At 35.5% G+C, this 18,488-nt stretch overlaps 2 protein-coding genes across 3 annotated transcripts; both read left to right on the forward strand.

The window, feature by feature from the left end:
- The first annotated feature begins 2,818 nt into the window (after positions 1–2,818).
- LOC107860139 (kinesin-like protein KIN-8B) lies at positions 2,819–10,628 on the forward strand. Of its 2 annotated transcripts, XM_016705398.2 has the most exons (16): positions 2,819–3,285; positions 3,376–3,447; positions 3,594–3,710; positions 3,836–3,924; positions 4,597–4,741; positions 4,821–4,916; positions 5,515–5,606; positions 5,947–6,048; positions 6,134–6,280; positions 6,354–6,504; positions 7,856–7,918; positions 8,001–8,237; positions 8,710–8,814; positions 8,895–9,008; positions 9,310–9,900; positions 10,075–10,628. In XM_016705398.2, exons 1-16 carry the CDS (start codon positions 3,235–3,237, stop codon positions 10,297–10,299), a joined length of 2,397 nt encoding a protein of 798 aa, XP_016560884.1. In that variant the 5' UTR covers positions 2,819–3,234; the 3' UTR covers positions 10,300–10,628. The 2 variants fall into 2 exon arrangements, with proteins under 2 accessions (XP_016560884.1, XP_047263279.1); XM_047407323.1 differs by lacking the exons at positions 2,819–3,285; positions 3,376–3,447 and having other exon boundaries at positions 3,675–3,710; positions 3,836–3,920.
- A 2,050-nt stretch (positions 10,629–12,678) lies between these two features.
- On the forward strand, positions 12,679–18,134 carry LOC107860140 (COMPASS-like H3K4 histone methylase component WDR5A). Its single transcript, XM_016705399.2, has 2 exons — positions 12,679–13,454; positions 17,580–18,134. Exons 1-2 carry the CDS (start codon positions 12,804–12,806, stop codon positions 17,871–17,873), a joined length of 945 nt encoding a protein of 314 aa, XP_016560885.1. The 5' UTR covers positions 12,679–12,803; the 3' UTR covers positions 17,874–18,134.
- Positions 18,135–18,488: the final 354 nt, after the last annotated feature.

Raw genomic sequence — 18,488 nt, forward strand, 5'->3', positions numbered from 1 at the left:
CAGGCTGCTAACCTTATCATGTGCCAAAGATACCACTGGTGGAATACACAGAAATAGTTGCATTGCATGGTGTAAAACTTCAGCAGATGTGCAACTCCATTTGTTTGACATAGTTTGACTAGATATGAATGAAATAAAGATTTTTAAAATATGTCGTCTTGAATGTGTTATAACAAAATATCTTCTCACCATGAGTAAAAGAGGATATTAAATGGAGATGTCATTGTTTTGGCACGGACTGATAAGAAAATAGTGCTGGACAAACTGAAATAGAGGGAGTATATTTTATGGTATTATGACAGAGGTGGGTTTATGATCTAGAGATTGTGGGTGTACAACTTTATACTTTTATATACTGTATTACTCTAGATCTGTCTGTATTTATATACCTAAAAAATTGATAGAATAATTTCCCTTAGGAGATCAAACAGGTTGATGGCTGCATTTGAGGGGTTCATATGTAATATGACTCTGCACTTGGCTAGCAAGATGTACTGGAGTCATTATGTTTGCAGAAGATGTACGTACAACTCAGTTAGATCCAAAATTATCTCCACTGTCCCTCTGGTTTTTTTGTCTCTCGTTGTGTTGGGAGGGACCAGTGAGTCAGTGATCCTCATTAAACATGTACCTTCCCACCCTACTTCATTGCATCTTGTTCTTCATGATAAAAAATAGTAAGCCAACTATTACATTTTGATAAGTTAGATATGGAGTTTAATTTCTGTATGAATACTTAACTGATAGTTATTATTATCTCAATAAGTTATTTGCTAACGTAACTTTTTGAAATAATACTTATTTGTTAGTTGAGTGGCCCCACCTGAGAAATCAATCCATTAGATATGAGAGCAAGCAATCTATGTAATCCTTTTCTGCAGACTGCTTGGACCTACTGCTATTTTGGACCAAAACTAATCAATATAAATTTATCCTAATCATCAACCAAAGTTAATCGAATAACATTTCAGTGGTATTCATTCCTTTATTTCAATGGACCAAAGAACTGTTTATGATAAAGTACGGGTATAAACATGAATATCATCAAAATGCTAATCTTTATTGTTAAGTAAGTAATAAAAATAAAAAATAAGAAAATGATGAAGGAAAGAAAACACTTACCCGGAATAGAATTAAGCACCAACTTTGGAAAGACAAAGTGAGAGTACGAAAGAAATGGAGAAAAATTAAATAAAGAAAAAAGAAAGAATCGAAAAGAATTTGTAGAAATAGTGAGGGTAATTATCTCCAATTGTTTGCCTCCGAAAAATACAGAGTATATATTTTAGTCAAGTTATGTAGTTACACTATATTACATCTAAATTCAATTGCAAGGTGGCCAAATTGCTATGATTACTACATAGTTATTTCCTCAGATTCATAATAAGTAACGTTTTTAACTTGAACACATTTAAAAGAAAATAATTAGTACCTTATTGATTTCATGAAATACCATTTATTTTCAACAAAACAAAACAAATCATACCACTTTTATTATGCATGTAATGCAAAAGACAGAGAGTTCGCACTTCAATTGATCTCTTCAAGAGAAAATGTGTCACTTTTCAAGAAGTATGATCCACTGGATTTTCTTCTTCGTCTCTTTCAATGTTATGCGTGTAATGCAACAGCATATGCAATTGTGGCTGGCACGCCTTCCATTTTTATAATCAAAGAAATGTTTGTTGGATTCAAAACTTGGTGGGTCTTAATTCAAATATTCTCAAACTTCAAAAAGGTTGTCATCATTTCATAATGAGAAACTTTCCTTGAGAAACATAAAAAGGTCTATGTCCCCACATAATTCCAAAAAGTAAATTTATGCAAAAGAAGCAACGTACCACTTTTTTATGCTTGTTTTTTTTTTTAGTCCCACAAAATTCCAAAAATACCCTATCTGTCTCTTACCAAAATCCAAACACAACATTGATAATGACGAGCAAGGGTCACCATCGTTTAGTTTTCCTCCCCTACCCGCCCGGTAAATTCCATACCATATTTAATGAAATCAATTAATCAACAATATAAAGAAGAAGAAATCCATTTACTGATTTCAACTTAACTTATATTTAGAGCCCGTTTGTTACTGAAATTTTTTCACTTTATTTCAGTAAATTATTTCATTTTAGTCAAACTGTAGTATGATCATAAAAATTTTTAAAATTATATTTGAAAAATGAAAACAGCTTAAATTTATTTTCACTTCAACCTCTTTATAAAAAAATTCAATTTATTTTCATGACCAAACACAATTCTAACTTAAAAAAAAATAAATTTAATTTCATGGTCAAAAACCTATTTATATCTAATTTATGGTTATCGCAATAATATTGAGACATTACTCCTTCCTCCTTGAATTATTTGTCATAATTCTTTTTTTCACCTCCTTCAAGAAATATTCATTAGGATTTTTTAGAATTATTTTAGTATTATTTATATCTTAAAACGTAACTTCACTTTAATGAATGTTTTTTCTATTTATGTGGCATCTCCTATAATTGAAGAACCATTACTATTAAGATTTAAATAGAAAAATAAGTACTATAAATTTTGTATGTTTCTCTTTCGCCCTTGGATTTGGATAGGAGTTTTCCTCCGTTTTGTTCTCTTGATAATTTAAATTTGATTAGTCCATCAAATTTATAATATTATATAATGAAAAGATAAAAGTAGTATTTATCATCCTCTCAATTCAGTGAGATAACTATTTTTTAAATAGCCACTATGTCTAATTTAAAATGGAGGGAGTATTAATTTACAGATTTAAAATTCTAGTAATATCTAATTCTATATTTGGCGTGGTTATCACCACCTTCAGTTCCCTCACCAATAAATTTACTGTATCAAATGTAACGATAACAAACATTTATATCCATTGCAAATGACCTTCCTTGCCTCAATTTCATTTCGTTAATCTCGACGAAACCCCCTTCAATTTTCCCTTCCCATCTTTCTCCACGTATATATATATATATTCACCCTTTCTCCCTTCATTTCTAGAGAGATATTCCTTTCCCTTTGCTAAAAATCTTAGCTGTTTTCATCGTTTGAATAAACTGCGGTTACCCATTTTGCTGCAAATTACCAGTATATTTGATTGATTGTGAAATAGTAATTAGTATTCATCATCAAAATTCAAATTGCAAAATAGGTTTGAAAATTTGGATAGTATTGTTGTTCGGCTGGTTAATAGTCGGAGGTTTGGTGAAGTTTTGAGGCAAATGTTCGTTAAATATGCCAAGCATTATTAGAGCTCCAGCTGCAAGGAAAGCTACTACCCTTACGGTAACAGTTTTTTTTTTCTTCTTAATTTGAATGTTTAGCTAACTGTTGATGTGTATTTTGCTTAGTACTGTATCGTTTTGGTGGATGTAGGTAGCAGTGAAATGTAGGCCATTGACGGATAAAGAAGGAGGCCGCGATATAGTTAGAGTAAATAATGATAAGGTAGTTCTGTATTCATTTCTCTACTGTTCTATATGAAAAGCATTCTGTTGTGTTTTCTCTATGTATTAGTATATTTATTCATTGTGGAGTTGATTGACTAAACTGAGTTATTTTTGGTAACTCGTGGCAATAATGATGAATAATAGGAGGTTGTTGTTCTGGATCCGGACTTGTCGAAGGATTACTTAGATCGCATACAGAATCGTAGTAAAGAACGAAGATATGCTTTTGATTATGCATTTGGACCTAAATCTACAAATTTGGCAAGTATTTTATATTATCCTTGTTATTTCCTTCTAGACTTTGCTTTGTGTATGGATGATGCCAATATATGCCTTGGCATTCAAATTTGATGTCATTAATTGAAATCTGATGCTGTGAATCTCAGGGAGTCTATGAGAGAAGTATCCAGTCTACGATTGCTGGTGTTATTCAAGGCCTGAATGCAACTGTCTTTGCTTATGGCTCAACAGGCAGGTACATACAACACTAGATTATGAACATTTGACCTCTCTGTGGTTTTTGAACCTTCTGATGAATCTCCTGGGGTTGGAATATAGGTTAAACACCCCGTCATGATATGAAGTTTTTAAAAGTTAACTGCTAAATTAACCACTCCCTCCGTCCCATTTTATGTGGCATACTTTGACTTGGCACGGTGTTTAAGAAAAAAGGAAGACTTTTGAAATTTGTGTCTAAAATAATCTTGAATATTTGAGTGGTTGTAAATCATTTCATTAAGGATAAAAGAGAAATTTTAAAGTTAACCTTTTTCTAATTATAGTAAGATGACATTCTTTTTGGGGGCGGACTAAAAAGGAAAGTATGCCACATAAAATGGGACGGAGAGAGCATATTAGCATTAAGTACCACTAGTCTGATCTTCCTTCGACCTTCAACATATGGTGCGTAAAGTTGAGATGCAAAATGCTACAACAATGAGCATTTTGAATACAAGGAGAAACTCGATAAGTTAATGACGCTGAAAGATTGATGCAGATCAAATAAATTAAATGAAAACCAGAGATTGGTTAATAAAGGTTTATTTTGTTGTGAAGTTGAATGGAAGTTATAGGCATTTAGTTATTTTTTGGCTGCCATTCAGGTCATATCAATATATTAATATTGAACAAGTGTTTGTATTTTCAGTGGAAAAACATATACAATGGTTGGAACTAAAGATGACCCTGGACTTATGGTTCTGAGTCTTAACACTATATTCAATCGTATCAAGAATGACAAAAGCTCTGACGTGTTTCAAGTTACTTGCTCCTACCTGGAAGTCTATAATGAGGTCTGATGTCTTTTGCATGGTATAGGTTGGTTGAAGTGGTCTAGACCATGTTTTTGACATCTAAATATGGTATAAGCAGGTAATATATGACTTACTTGAGAAGTCATCAGGTCACTTGGAGCTCAGAGAGGATCCAGAGCAAGGAATAGTGGTTCATGGCCTTAGATGTATCAAGGTTCGTCCTATTAATTTTTTATTAATCTTTTTCAGGGAAGACCACATTTTGGATCATTGGACTTGGCATCTGTCTGGAAACAACCTATCTACCCTACAAGGTTGGGGTAAGGTCTGGGTACATCCTACCCTCTCCAGACCCAACTTGTGGTGTTACACTAGGCATGTTGTTGTTGTTGGACTTAGCATCTGGGGTCAATGTTTTTTTTTTTTTTGTTTAATTAAAGACGTCCCTTGAAATCAATAGCTTTATGAAGTCCCAATGGGTTTCACATCTTAAAGTGGCACTGCGTATTCATGATATTGTTTTCTTAATGCCTTTGAGATGCTGTCCACCAAGTCTTTCAATACTTATCAATCTGCATCATACATCTTAATGCAAGTTGCCCTAGCTTTCCAGTTTCTTTTAGGTCTGAAGTGAAAAGATATACTTCCTGCAGTTGTGATGCTATCTTCATCTGTTGATTTGACTATTTTGTCTTATCACTTGTTCTTTGGCCTCACTGTTACTTAGATAATGACTATTTACGTTTCAATTACTTTTGCTCTAGTGATACAAGATCCTTTCTTGTCGTTCTTGACCCTGTTACTTGTATTAGGTTAATTCAGCTGATAAAATCCTTGAGCTTTTAAATTTGGGGAACAGCAGGCGAAAAACAGAAAGCACAGAGGTCAATGAAACTTCATCACGGTAACCTTGACTTTCTGTTAATGTACTATCAAAATTTCCTTCATTTTCTGTCCAGCTTTCTACAGCAAAGTGAGATATATTATCTCTTTTCCTTTTTCTTGATTCCTTGGAAAAGAAGACTTAGATGCAGACTTCGTACATCCTCTGCAGTTCATAAAACTGAATCTTGCCATTGTTTATCAGACATGAAACACTGATAAATATTACAGCTAAAAGAAAAGGGGGTGGTTCTTGATAACTCTGCTTTTTGTTATAAGATGAAGAAGAATCTATGACTAGCTCAATTTCTTGGTTACATCACCTTGTTAATGGTATGGAAATACTGATATTTTCTGAGCAGATCTCATGCAGTTTTGGAGATTACTGTGACTAGGAAACAGAGAGACAAATACTCTAATCAGGTTATAAGAGGAAAACTGGCACTTGTGGATCTTGCTGGAAGGTCTGCCTAATATTTCCTTCTTTCTTCTCCTTTTCCTGCATGAGCAAAAGATAGGTGATAATTAGCTGTTAAACTTTTGATACAGTGAACGAGCTTGTGAAACAAATAGTGGAGGTCAAAAGTTGAGAGATGGTGCTAACATTAATCGATCTCTTCTTGCCTTGGCAAACTGCATAAACGCTTTGGGGAAACAACAGAAGAAGGGGCTAGCTTATGTTCCTTACCGCAACAGGTTCTTGAAAGGTTGTTATGTTGGTGTTAATCTGTTTCCTAATGCTAACTAGTTTAGTTGTTTCTTCTTGCAGCAAATTGACACGAATTCTGAAAGATGGGTTGAGTGGTAATTCTCAAACGATAATGATTGCCACCATATCACCAGCTGTCAGTCAGTATCACCATACTGTGAATACCTTAAAGTATGCTGACAGAGCGAAGGAAATTAAGACACACATTCAGGTTAGAGTCCAATATAATATACTAGTCTAACAAAGGACACCAGAGTCATGCTAGAAGAAGATCAACAGGTTTAGTTGTGATGTCCAATGCATTATATAGTTAAAATCAAACCCAATTTTTGTTACATGATCTTCTCATAGCGGAAAGAACAAGTACTCTTCATTTGTTTATTATGTTTTAAGGTGCAGTGGTTAGCACTTTGCAATAAAGAAGTAATATCTACAGTTACCCTTGGATAGAGAATGGATGGATGGAAGGTAGTGTAACAAGAAAAGTAAAATTGAATAGGTGAGTAATCTGATGTTTATCCAATGAAATAAATACATTAAGATGACTTGAGTGTATTAAAGAGGCCTTGTGTTCCAGTATTACAAAGGAATGATACTAATTGCAGTTACTCCCTCCGTTCGGTTTTACTTGTCACTTTTTGACATGACATACCTATTAAAAAAACAATAATTGTTATAATGATTTTACCATATTACCCCTATTAATTAATATTTAGTAATAGGTATTGGAAAATGATTTGAAGAATAAGTAATTAATGCAAAGGGTAAAATATGGAAAAAAAAATTTCTCTTGATTTATCAAAAATGACGAGTAAAAATAGAAATCAAATTAGGAAAATAGTGACAACTAAAAGCTATGGAGGGAGTACTAATGAGAGTAGTGGAGGAAGAAGGATGGAACTAATAATAAAAACTTTAAAAGGATAATTTTAATTTTAGTCCTTAATGGTTTTCCTAGTACTAAAAAAGTAACCGCATCACCAGATTCATGTAGCTGTCCTTCTGGTGAAGGGTCATCTCAAGGTTGTGGTAAGGTATAGAGGTTGCACACGGTTGACTTGCTTTTAAATCCACTTTATCCTTTTGTGATCTTTTGGTAAAATCAGTCGATTTTTTTACTGGTACAGCCCAATCCTCTCTGTGTGACTTATGTTAAAGCGATCCAATTGAGAAACTCTTCTATTTGCCTTTTGTCCCAGTAACTACTCAGGAATCAGGATAATGACTGAATTCTTTCATAAATGAGCCTATTGCTGATCACAATGCTGAAACTATATTGGGCATTCTAATTTGCAATTCAGGACACATAGTACTTGATTCAGCTTGGTTTCAACTTGGAATTTGTTTGGGATAGATCACCATATTCTCTAGACGAATTTTTACTTTAGAGACTGATAAATTTCTATGCAATGTGATTTATGCTCTAGAGATCAATATCTGTTTGCCTGTTTCGTTGCCTTGAGATATTGATCTGTCGTTCTGTTTCAGTTATCTTCACAAGTTAATACAAATTTCAGTAGGTGTTGCTCATCAGTTCTGACCTGCATTTTTATGCTCTTCAGAAAAACATCGGCACAATCAATACTCATGTTTCAGATTATCAACGGATGATCGATAGCCTTCAAGTAAGCATGCTGATATTTTTAGCATTTTTCGTCTGGACATTACAAAATCATGCATGTTTAGAAGAGCTGCTTTTCCTTGTAGAATGAGGTCAGCCAGTTGAGGAAGGAATTAGATGACAAAGAAACACAACTAATTGCCAAGCCTACTGAAAAGGCCTCAGATGACGAACTCTCTTGGTTGGACACGTTGAGCCATGAAACCAGTGAAAATGTCCAGGATAGAATAAATTTGCAGAAGGCTTTGTTTGAGATAGAGGAGATGAACATTAGCAACCGTAATGAACTCCAAAATCTTGATGATGGAATCGCGAAACAGCAGGTTAAGTATCATTGTATTCTTAACTTGATCAAAATCTGAGGACCATATATTTGCCAAACATCTATATGCTTCTCTCTGGCGCTTACCACATGGTGCCGAAACATTTATCTATCTTGCACGCAATGATTTGTATTTGGTTGATCGGTAGCTCCAGTTTCTTCTTAAGTTTCTACATATCTAGTGCTCCCTGTGGTATGAATGCTCTACAACTGTTTGGAGGGTCACTTCCCTCAGGTCAGTCTACGTTGATTGTGAAAGTGGAGTGCTTAATGCTTAGTCATTTGCTTCTATTTTATTCCTTCATTTTTGTCTGGTCCAAGGTGCTTCATAATTTTGCTCTTCAATCCTTAAAGATCACTAGCGCTGTCTTGTCTTTCTCCTTCTCTACAACTCTTTTACTCTCTGAAGATCTGATATTATGTTAAGAAGTTCAAGAACGTTTTTCTTATTGGGTATTTCCTTAATTTTTCAGGCTGTTGAAAAGGATGGGGCAGTCGTGCGGGCTCTAAGAGCAAGACGCCAAGTCATTCTTGATAATATTCGTGACAATGATGAGCTCAGTAACAATTATCTGAAGGTGGCTAAGTACTATTGATGTAGGTTATATTATCCAATCTCTGCTTTCTATTAACGTATCAGGAGTTGTAAATTCCGCAGGAAATTGAAGCAAATGAGAAACGAAGGTGTGAACTCCAAGCTATGATTGATGAAGCTATTAGCAATAATGGAAACAAGACTTACTTGAGAGTTCTCAGTCAATACAGGCTCTTGGTAAGCACATACCATTGTTTTTGCTCATTTGTTTAAATCCCTCCAAAGGAGATATGTCATTTATCCAGTTCAGTTTCAACAACAAACAGATATATCAATTATCCAGTTCCCTTTACACCAGAAGATGCATTACGTCCTCTGTAATTTTGCCGTCTATGTTTCCACTCATTGGTTTGCTGCCTCTAGTACTAGCAAACCCAATGAAAATTTAAAAAAGAATTATGCAGAATTGCTTATAGTAATTTTGTCTGAATATTTTTGTATCGTTTGAACCTAACTTGTTTACCACCCCTACATTTAGGGAATTGCTAATACTGAGCTTCAGCTTGAAATAGCGATGAGAGATCAAATACTCCACAATCAAAGGGAAGCACAAAAGAATCTGTGGAATTTACTCCTTAGTTTAGGCCTTGATGAAAAGCAGATAACAGATCTTGCTCTTAAACAAGGAATAACTATTGAAGACTGGACAATGACTGGCCAAATTCAATTATCTGATAGAAGACAGTCACCAAACACAGGAAATGGAACATATACAACCTTATCTTCCTCTCCGCCAACTTTTCAGCTTGGTGCTAACGTGCCACTTGAACAATACTTCTGTTCTATGCCAATTTCATTGAGAAATCGGAGATCACCGCATATCAATTGCAGAGGTGAAGACAACAGTTCTTGTCATTTGCATGACTGCTCTCCATCAGAAAGTAGGACACTGAACGAAGACGAAAGTTGTTTCAAAGATGGGACTTCTTCACTACATGAAGTTCCTAGTAGGCGTCCTCTTGAATATTGCAGTTCATATCCTCCACCAACAAGAAACCAATTTTCTTCATGCAGTGAAAGTGGCATATCAATGACACCTTCCCATGTGGATTTCGCGCAGCAGCAGCTGGTATTCCTTCAAACTAATCATTCTGAATACCTCCATATTGAAGAGACTATGACCATTTTTATTAGGACATGCACTTCCTCCCTTTTGTATTTCAACTACTTGCCTCTCAATGTTATTTTCTCCTGTTTCCTTTTTGGTTTATACATTTACTGAACTCTTTTATCTCGCTTATAGGATGTCCAGTCAAGCTCTATCAGGCAGCAAATATGGCCAAGCTACCATGCTGAAATAAGTAGCAGCGGTTACTTTCACCATAGGGTATCAAGGCAAGGTCGGTTTCATAGTAGCCCCTTAACCCAGAACTTCACATCGGTCAACTCTAATCACGTGCTTCCTAAACTTGGGCAATTTAACTTGCAAGAGATGCAGGTGCTTCCTTCCTGTGATTCAACCACTTAAGTTTCATTTAGTTCCAATAGCGGCGAAGCTCAGTCAGCAAGATTTGTTTAAACAGTCTATTCTTTCATTTGATTCCTTTTTCAATTTTCCCCTCCAATTGTACATAATATAGTATTAGAGGTTGTATAGCCATTTAGTTGATCCAGTAGTTGGCGTAGATTATTCAATTAATTCTCGTCTTTTAATGAAGTAAAGAATGTAATTGTGCTGCTGCAGCGCATACTTAAGTAGTGTGAGCATTTGAAAGTTGTTGGCTGTTGATGAAGCAGTTAAAAGTGAATTACCGAGTGAATTTTCTGCGAAGCTCATGGAGACACAATGACTTAAAACCGTTGCTGCTTTTGAGTTCTACTATTGCTTAAATATCATAAAAAGGTGCTATGGAAGTGTTGGTTCATCTGCATCCTTGGTCGTTGAAACCTGAAAATCCTGCTCGTCAGGTGATAGCCTAGCCTGAAAAGCAGATTTTTGTTAATGCATGTTGGATCGCCAAAGTTTAAGATACCTTGTCAAGTATAGAATTCTCCTATCTCTCTTTTTTTCTTTTTAAAGAAATTGGGAGCAGGGGAAGGGGAAATGAGAGAGGGCATTACAATTTATAAGGTTGGGAATAATGCTCACCCATACGCCCTCTTTCTAAAAGAGAAAATACAATACCCCTTCTTTCTAAAAAGAGAATATACGATAGACTCACTCCTGCAGTTTCCCGTAAAAATTATGACTTGCTTAGCCTGTTGCCTGTCGGAATCCGGACTTCCGAAGTGGACTGCCCCTGATATGTTATACTGTACATAATAGTTGATGGTCTTCCTCCTCTCTTAGGGAGTCCGGCGCTGGAAGAGAAAAATTTTATTGTGTGTGAAATAAGCCACATCATACTGGTATATGAGGATTTTATTGTTTGATATTTGGCTTATGTGGGACCCATCTCTTATTACTTTGTGATTTGTTTACTTTTTGATCTTTTTCCATCAACATATTTTTGTTAATTTTTTTTTCCTATGTTGGTTTGAATTTTCATTTCATTTTTTACAAAACTCTATCTTTTCATATGTAATTTAATTTAGAAAAAAATATATTATATCACAATTATTTAAAATCTCAGTTCTTTTAAACTAATTACATAAGTTTTTTATTTTACTTGAAAGCTTAATACACCATAAAAAATGCAACGTGTTATATGATATGCTCGTGTAAAATTAAATGACATATTCAAAATAATGTAATATATTCATTAGCATTAAATAATTTTTTTCTAATAATTTGAGAAAAAGTTGATAGAAAGTAATTAGCTCTAAAGATTTATGTAACTTTTACTTTAATTTAAGATTTGTAATTAGCACCGAAAAATTGCTTTGTGTCGCTCTATTGACATATTTATTCCATCTCAGGTAAAAAAAATAATCTTATCTATTAATAGCGTTTCAACTGAAAATATTATAATAATTGAATTTTTTTCAAAGATGAAATTAGTTCACTAGTAAAGAGAAAATGAGAGAAAGGTGTTACTTTAGCAGACAGTTAGAGACTAGGAAGTAGAAATTGAGAGGCATCATCATCATTTTGACTTGAACATTAAATTTCAAGTACAGAAAAATATAAATTTTAAAAATAAAGAAGAATAAATATTCCTTCAAAAATTTATGAGTGTATTATGAGTATTTCTGTCAAAGAAATTCTGGAGAAAAAAAGTATGGAGATAAAAATAATGGAAATAGTTGAGAGAAATTTTGGGAGAAAATAGTTGGAGGTGGGAAAATAGAAAGTAAATGCATAAAATTAATTGTAGAAAAAATTATATTAAATTTTTGGTGATATTAATATTGAATTTGAAGAAGAAAAAAAAATGAAATAATGAAAACAAGAGCACGTGAGTGCTAGGTGAAGAATGAAGACGTCAATGGTGAGGGCCCACAAAAAACACATGTCAATAAAATAAAAAGCCCTCGTACAACTTTTGTTAGTTGTATGGGACTCACAATAAATTTTTTTTTTTTTCAAAAGAGACATTCCCCCAAATTTTGGCGAACTATAAATTTCGGTTTTCGGTATCCTCCTTTTTGATCAATTGAGTTTGAATGGAAAGAGTCATATATATATTCAAAAATTTTAAAACAGGACAATGTCTCAAACTAATGTATAACGATCGTCAAGCTAACAAATAAGTGTCCATAACCATATTTATATACAAATGTATAAATTAGATTTGATTAATTTTTAAAATTAAATTAAATTAATTTATTAAAATTTGAACATTCAATAATTACATAAAAAGTATTTTAAATTATATTTTTCACATAACAATATATTAAATAAAAACTGTATCTCAAAAATATTAGTAAAAATTTATAGTATCTTTTTTAACTCTAAAAAGAAAATGTGTCAAATAAAAAGTAATGGAGGGAGTATTTTGAATTCCCACCTTATGTATAAAGTCCACACATTAGTTTCCTCTGTTGGATCAGCAGTTCGCTAAAAAATCCTTAACTCTCAAAACACCCCAAATGACTTCAACTCCTGAGCCTTCAGATTCTTTCAAACCCTACGAGCTCAAACACACTCTCTCCGGCCACAAACGCGCCGTCTCCGCCGTCAAATTCTCTGACGACGGCAAACTCCTCGCCACTTCCTCCGCCGACAAAACCGCCAGAACATGGGACGTCTCCGACGGCTCCCTTCTTCACGAATTCCTAGGTCACGAACAAGGCATCTCCGATGTTGCCTTTTCCTCCGACGGACGTCATTTAGCTACTGCTTCCGATGACAAAACTATCCGATTATGGGATGTTGCTACTGGGGCCCATGTCAAAACCCTAACAGGTCATACGAATTACGTATTTTGTGTTAATTATAATCCTCAAGCTAATATGTTGGTTTCTGGGTCGTTTGATGAGACGGTTAGAATGTGGGATGTGAAAACTGGAAAGTGTCTTAAGGTGCTTCCGGCGCATTCGGATCCTGTTACTGCTGTGAATTATAATCGGGATGGGACGTTGATTGTTTCGAGTAGTTATGATGGTTTGTGTAGAATTTGGGATGCTTCAACTGGACATTGTGTGAAGACCCTTATTGATGATGAAAATCCACCTGTTAGTTTCGTCAAGTTCTCGCCCAATGGCAAATTTTTACTCGTTGGCTCTTTGGATAATTCTCTGGTAAGTTCCTGTTTTTTTTTTCCATTGCTGTTTCTGGAATTATTCTGTTGTTTTGTTTTTGTGTTCTTTCCAAATTTGTAATCCTCTTGTTTTTAGACACTGAATTTTGGCTGCCAGTTGCGTAAGCAGAAGTTCTGTAAAGGTTGAGTTTTGGTAGATTTTGTTTGAAAAATTGTAGCTTTTTGGTGAAGTTATTCCAAAGAAGCTTCCTCTGAGGTGCATTATACAAGTGTTTTGTCCACTTTAGATAGCTGTTTTCTTTTCTTATTTTCTGTGGAGTCCAAAGTGTTTTTTACATCAATGTAGTGGTTATGAAACATTGTAAAGATTGTTCTATTGGATTCTTCGTAATATGAATGTTCCTGTTACTCGATTTAATCATCAAAGTTGGTGTCTTTGCTGTTTTGAGCTGATTAAGTCAAGAGCGCTGAACTTTCATGCTGCGGAGAACTTAGGTTTTAATGATTAAAAGATTATAATACATTTGTCTATCAAGTGCTTCAATTGCAGCATATCACTTGTTGTGTGCTTTTGGTGAAGTTGGAACTGCTGTTATGGAAAGTCTGAGAGTTGAGCATCATGTGTCTAATCTTGTTTATTTAGCAGATGTAAATTGATCCAAACAGAGACAAGAAACATGCTAAAGTTTTCTAAAATATTTATTTTATCTATAGACCCTTGTGGTCCATCCTTTCCCTGGACCCTGCACATACCGGGAGCTCTAGTGCTCCGAGCTGCCCTTTTTTTCTTATTTAAGAGACTGAAGATTATCCATCCAATTCTTTTTCACAAAGGGGAAATACTAGAAGAGAAGTCAAGCTGAAACTGGAAGGAGAAACTAGGACTAGTAAAGTATGCCATGCACAAGGGTAGCAAATCCAATCCAAAAAGATATTAACAGGTTGGGCGAGTACCAAAATGTATCTGCCAAATTAAACTCTCTAAAGACGGCTCATATTTGGCTAGGCTCAGTCACCCATTCAACCTGGTGATGGCTTCCTGAATTTGTCTCGTGCTCCTGATTCTTCACTTTTTTTATTGGATTCCAGCAAAATTGCTTGCATTTCTCTCTGACAAATTCTTCACATTTTCTCTAAGGGGTAAAGGTGCGGTGTCTGTTACCTGTTCCGAGAGTGGGCTTTTCCCGGGGTCTAGCTTGAAGTTGAGACGCACATAACTACCTTTTTCAGTTTACACGGAATAGTTATGGCTCTGGAATTGCTTTTTTCCAAATAAATAGGTCACAAGCATTTTCTGTGATGAAAACAGACGTCAACTGATTGCTACTTCTGAGATCTCTTTCCTTACTCTATACTCGCTGATCTTTTCTGAAAGCACAGATTTCTCAATGGGTTCTATCTTCTCAGCTAGAAATTTGAAACATTAAATTTGGATCTTATGTTAACGCATCAGTAAACCCAATGCTATCCCCAACAGGTTTTGCTGGTACTTTATGCATGTGGCAATAGTTGATAGAATACTTATAAATTAATACAAGACTTTAGTAATACGTACTTACCTAAAACCCAACAAATAGCGCTAAAACCACAATATGATCACTAATATATGAAACTAAGAAACAAAAATACCGATTCTCAAAAATCCAACAGACACTAGCCCTCGTTACCCAAGCACAGTCAATGAGAGAAGATATCCCTGTATTCTGCAAGCCTGCAATTATTTAGTCTATGTATTCCTTCAAGTAGGTACTCAGAGGTGGTTGAAATTATGTGTTATAGTCCATGTGAAATTTGTATGGCTACGGAAGTTAACAATGAGGAAACCTGCTTCAGACTAGAATCCCATGATAATTAACATATTAATTAGGGAAAGCATTCAATGTTGCAGTTTTATCCACATGTGGAATTATATTCTGATGAAATAATTTATCTTTTGAAGGGAATAAAAGTCTATCAAGGTAAGATCAGAATCCGATCAAGGATTTTGAGCTCTATGGGTTCATTCTTTAAGGTTTTAGTATTGGGCTCATTTATTTTAAAATTATGGGTTCAAACCTACTAGTATTGCAAATTTAATGGATTTTGATGCATAAATTTATGCTCGGCATCGAAATACTGGGTTCAAATGAATCCAGCGCAGCAACATTGCATCCACCTCTGAGTAATATGGTATCAGAAGCATGCATGTTTGGAGCTTCTCATAGGAAGGGGAACCTTCTCTTTCGCCAATAAAAATGAAAATAAGAGTAACCTTCTCCTTTGACTCAAAAAAAATAAAAATAAGATCAACCTTCTCCTATTTCATCTATTCCAAAGAAGCCAAAAAAGAGATAGCATTGTCCTCTAAGTCGGGTTCCTGTTCTTGTCGATTTCCTGAACCATCTATCTCAAGGAAGTTGCTTTTTTTTTCTCACAGTAACAGCCTAAAGATTTTTAATAAGAGAAAACAACAGATGAAATTTTCGCCACCCTGTTTTTATGGGTGTTGGAGTTATGTAGTCAAGCTTTGTCTGATTTTGGCCCTTAGGACACGCTCTTTTGATTTATATACAACTTGTGGTCTCTTCTGTTGGTGGCATGCACCTTTCAAGAGATGGCTGGCTTCTCATCTGTGAAATTTAACTATTGTCAATGTGTATATTCAGTAAAGCAAACTACTAACAGTGAATTTGTTGTGCAAAAATTGTCATGGTGCTTTGAGGATTATCAGTCATTCGTCTTAAGTCTTAATGTTTCTCTCTCTCAACAACAACAACAACAACAACAAACCCGGTATATTCCCACATAGTGGGGTCTGGGGAGGGTAGAATGTACGCAGTCCATACCATTACCTCCGAAGAAGTAGAGAGGTTGTTTCCGATAGACCCCCGGCTCAGGACACAATGACATTAAACAAAATTGTCATAGAACAGGAAACAAGATATAATAACAGAGATACAACACCCACAAGGAAATACTATATACTAACAAACCAAAGGAACCCACCTCCCCGTAATCCACCTAACTAGAAGCTGCAACCTATGTACAAAGCCTTACGACTACTAGCCAAGCTACCTCAAGGTACTCCTACCTACTGACTACGACTCAACCACACATATTAGCCCTCTATCTTAATATGCGTCCTCCATATCTTCCTATCTAGGGTCATGTCCTCGGTAAGCTGTAACTGCTCCATGTCACGTCTAATCACTTCTCTCCACTATTTCTTTGGCCTACCCTTACCCCACCTGAAACCATCCAAGGCCAACCTCTCTCACCTACGAACAGGGGCATCAGTGCCCCTCCTCATCACATGCCCAAACCATCTCAACCTCACTTCCCGCATCTTGTCCTCCACCGACGCTACCCCCACCTTCTCCTGAATAATCTCATTCCTAACCCTATCACCTCGAGTAAGTCGACACATCCACCACAACATCTTCATTTCCGCCACCTTCAACTTTTGGATGTGAGAGTTCTTAACTGGCCAACACTCCGCTCCATACAACATGGTTGGACGGACTGCAACTCTATAGAATTTGCCTTTCAGCTTGGGAGGCACCTTCTTGTCACACAAAACCCCCAAGGCGAGCCTCCATTTCATCCATCCCGCCCCAATACGATGAGAGACATCCTCATCAATCTCTCCATTCCCTTGAATCATAGCTCCAAGATACTTAAAACTATCCCTCTTACTAACCACCTGCGAATCCAACTTCACTACCACCTCGTCTTCCTGCATCAAGTCATTAAACTTGCATTCCAAGTACTCCATCTTGGTCCTACTCAACCTGCCCCTTTTAGACTCCAATGTTTCTCTCTCTCAAAAAGAAAAAAAGAAGAAGAAGAAGAAAAAATTTGTCCATCATCCATTTCTTTTCAAAGTCCAGTTTCCTCTAGTAATGAAGCATTACGTCTTGGCAGATGTGTTCCTTGCAGTTTTCAAATAGTAGTGCTATTTTCTAACTAAGCTGATTGCACATTTTAGTATTGCTTAGTTTTCACAAGAAGTATGTGTACCGTGTTTGGGAGTGTGTCGGTATATGTCTGTCTAGTGTAGCCTCTGCAAAAAATTTCACTGTCTAGAAACTGCTACTTAACGACTTGGAAAAAAAAACACGAAAATGAGACTGCTTTTTGACGTGCTCAATGACCTTTGCATGCTTTTCTTTTCCTTGTTTTGCAGAGGCTTTGGAACTTCTCGACAGGAAAAGTTCTGAAAACTTACACAGGCCATGCCAACTCAAAGTTCTGTGTTTCATCAACATTTTCTATAACAAATGGGAAATATATTGTCAGTGGTTCTGAGGATAAGTGTGTGTATTTGTGGGAACTTCAATCGAGGAAGATAGTTCAAAAATTGGAAGGTCATACTGATACTGTGATTTCTGTAGCATGCAACCCCACTCAGAACATGATTGCTTCTGGTTCTCTTGGGAATGACAAGACTGTGAAGATATGGACTCAGGGGGAAGACTAACTATTCTTTTATTTATTCCAATGCATTTGTGCAGTCCAATTAGGTGATGTAGCGCAGGTTGCTGCATCTTTTTCGCCTTGCATGCAAGAATGTCTTATTAATGTAGAAACTCTCTATCTTTTAGATTCTGGCAGTTGGTGATCTTGATGCGCTTTCAGCTTTTGTCTTAGTTATTGTAATTCAGGAATTTGCTTTTCTAGACGAATAACTGTATCTGAATTATGAAAATCGTTTCAATTTTAACTTTTACTTCGTCGCTCACCCCTCTCCATTCCTGCCCACCATTCAAAAGAAAAAAGGGTGAGAAAGGAAAAATTTGCTTGTCGCCTGTGCTTATTTATGTTATAAGACTTGGTGCCCGCGTGGGTGGATTGGCTTTAAGCCAAAAGTCAAGTTAGAACTCCTAACTTATGACTTTTGACTTAAAAATAATAATAAGAAAAGTGCTTAAAATTCAAAAGCACTTAAAAATAAGTCAATCCAAACAGCCTCTTATTTTTTGCATTTCAGCCTAAAACTAAGGCTTATAAGCATTCTAAAGTAACCCGAACACTCCAAAAATGCTATAACCCAATCCAAGATGGCCCTTACTTTTGACGTTCACAGTTTGCATCT

The sequence above is a fragment of the Capsicum annuum genome, chromosome 2 (assembly GCF_002878395.1).
Source record: "Capsicum annuum cultivar UCD-10X-F1 chromosome 2, UCD10Xv1.1, whole genome shotgun sequence".
Classification (NCBI taxonomy): domain Eukaryota; kingdom Viridiplantae; phylum Streptophyta; class Magnoliopsida; order Solanales; family Solanaceae; genus Capsicum; species Capsicum annuum.

Excerpts from the sequence above, each read along its gene's own strand:
- LOC107860139 (XM_016705398.2), top strand. The coding sequence starts at position 3,235 with ATGCCAAGCATTATTAGAGCTCCAGCTGCAAGGAAAGCTACTACCCTT. Across the intron at positions 4,917-5,514 it reads ATGGCCTTAGATGTATCAAG|GTTAATTCAGCTGATAAAAT; the intron begins GTTCGTCCTATT and ends TACTTGTATTAG. Across the intron at positions 6,049-6,133 it reads CTTGTGGATCTTGCTGGAAG|TGAACGAGCTTGTGAAACAA; the intron begins GTCTGCCTAATA and ends CTTTTGATACAG.
- LOC107860140 (XM_016705399.2), top strand. The coding sequence starts at position 12,804 with ATGACTTCAACTCCTGAGCCTTCAGATTCTTTCAAACCCTACGAGCTC. Across the intron at positions 13,455-17,579 it reads GCTCTTTGGATAATTCTCTG|AGGCTTTGGAACTTCTCGAC; the intron begins GTAAGTTCCTGT and ends CTTGTTTTGCAG.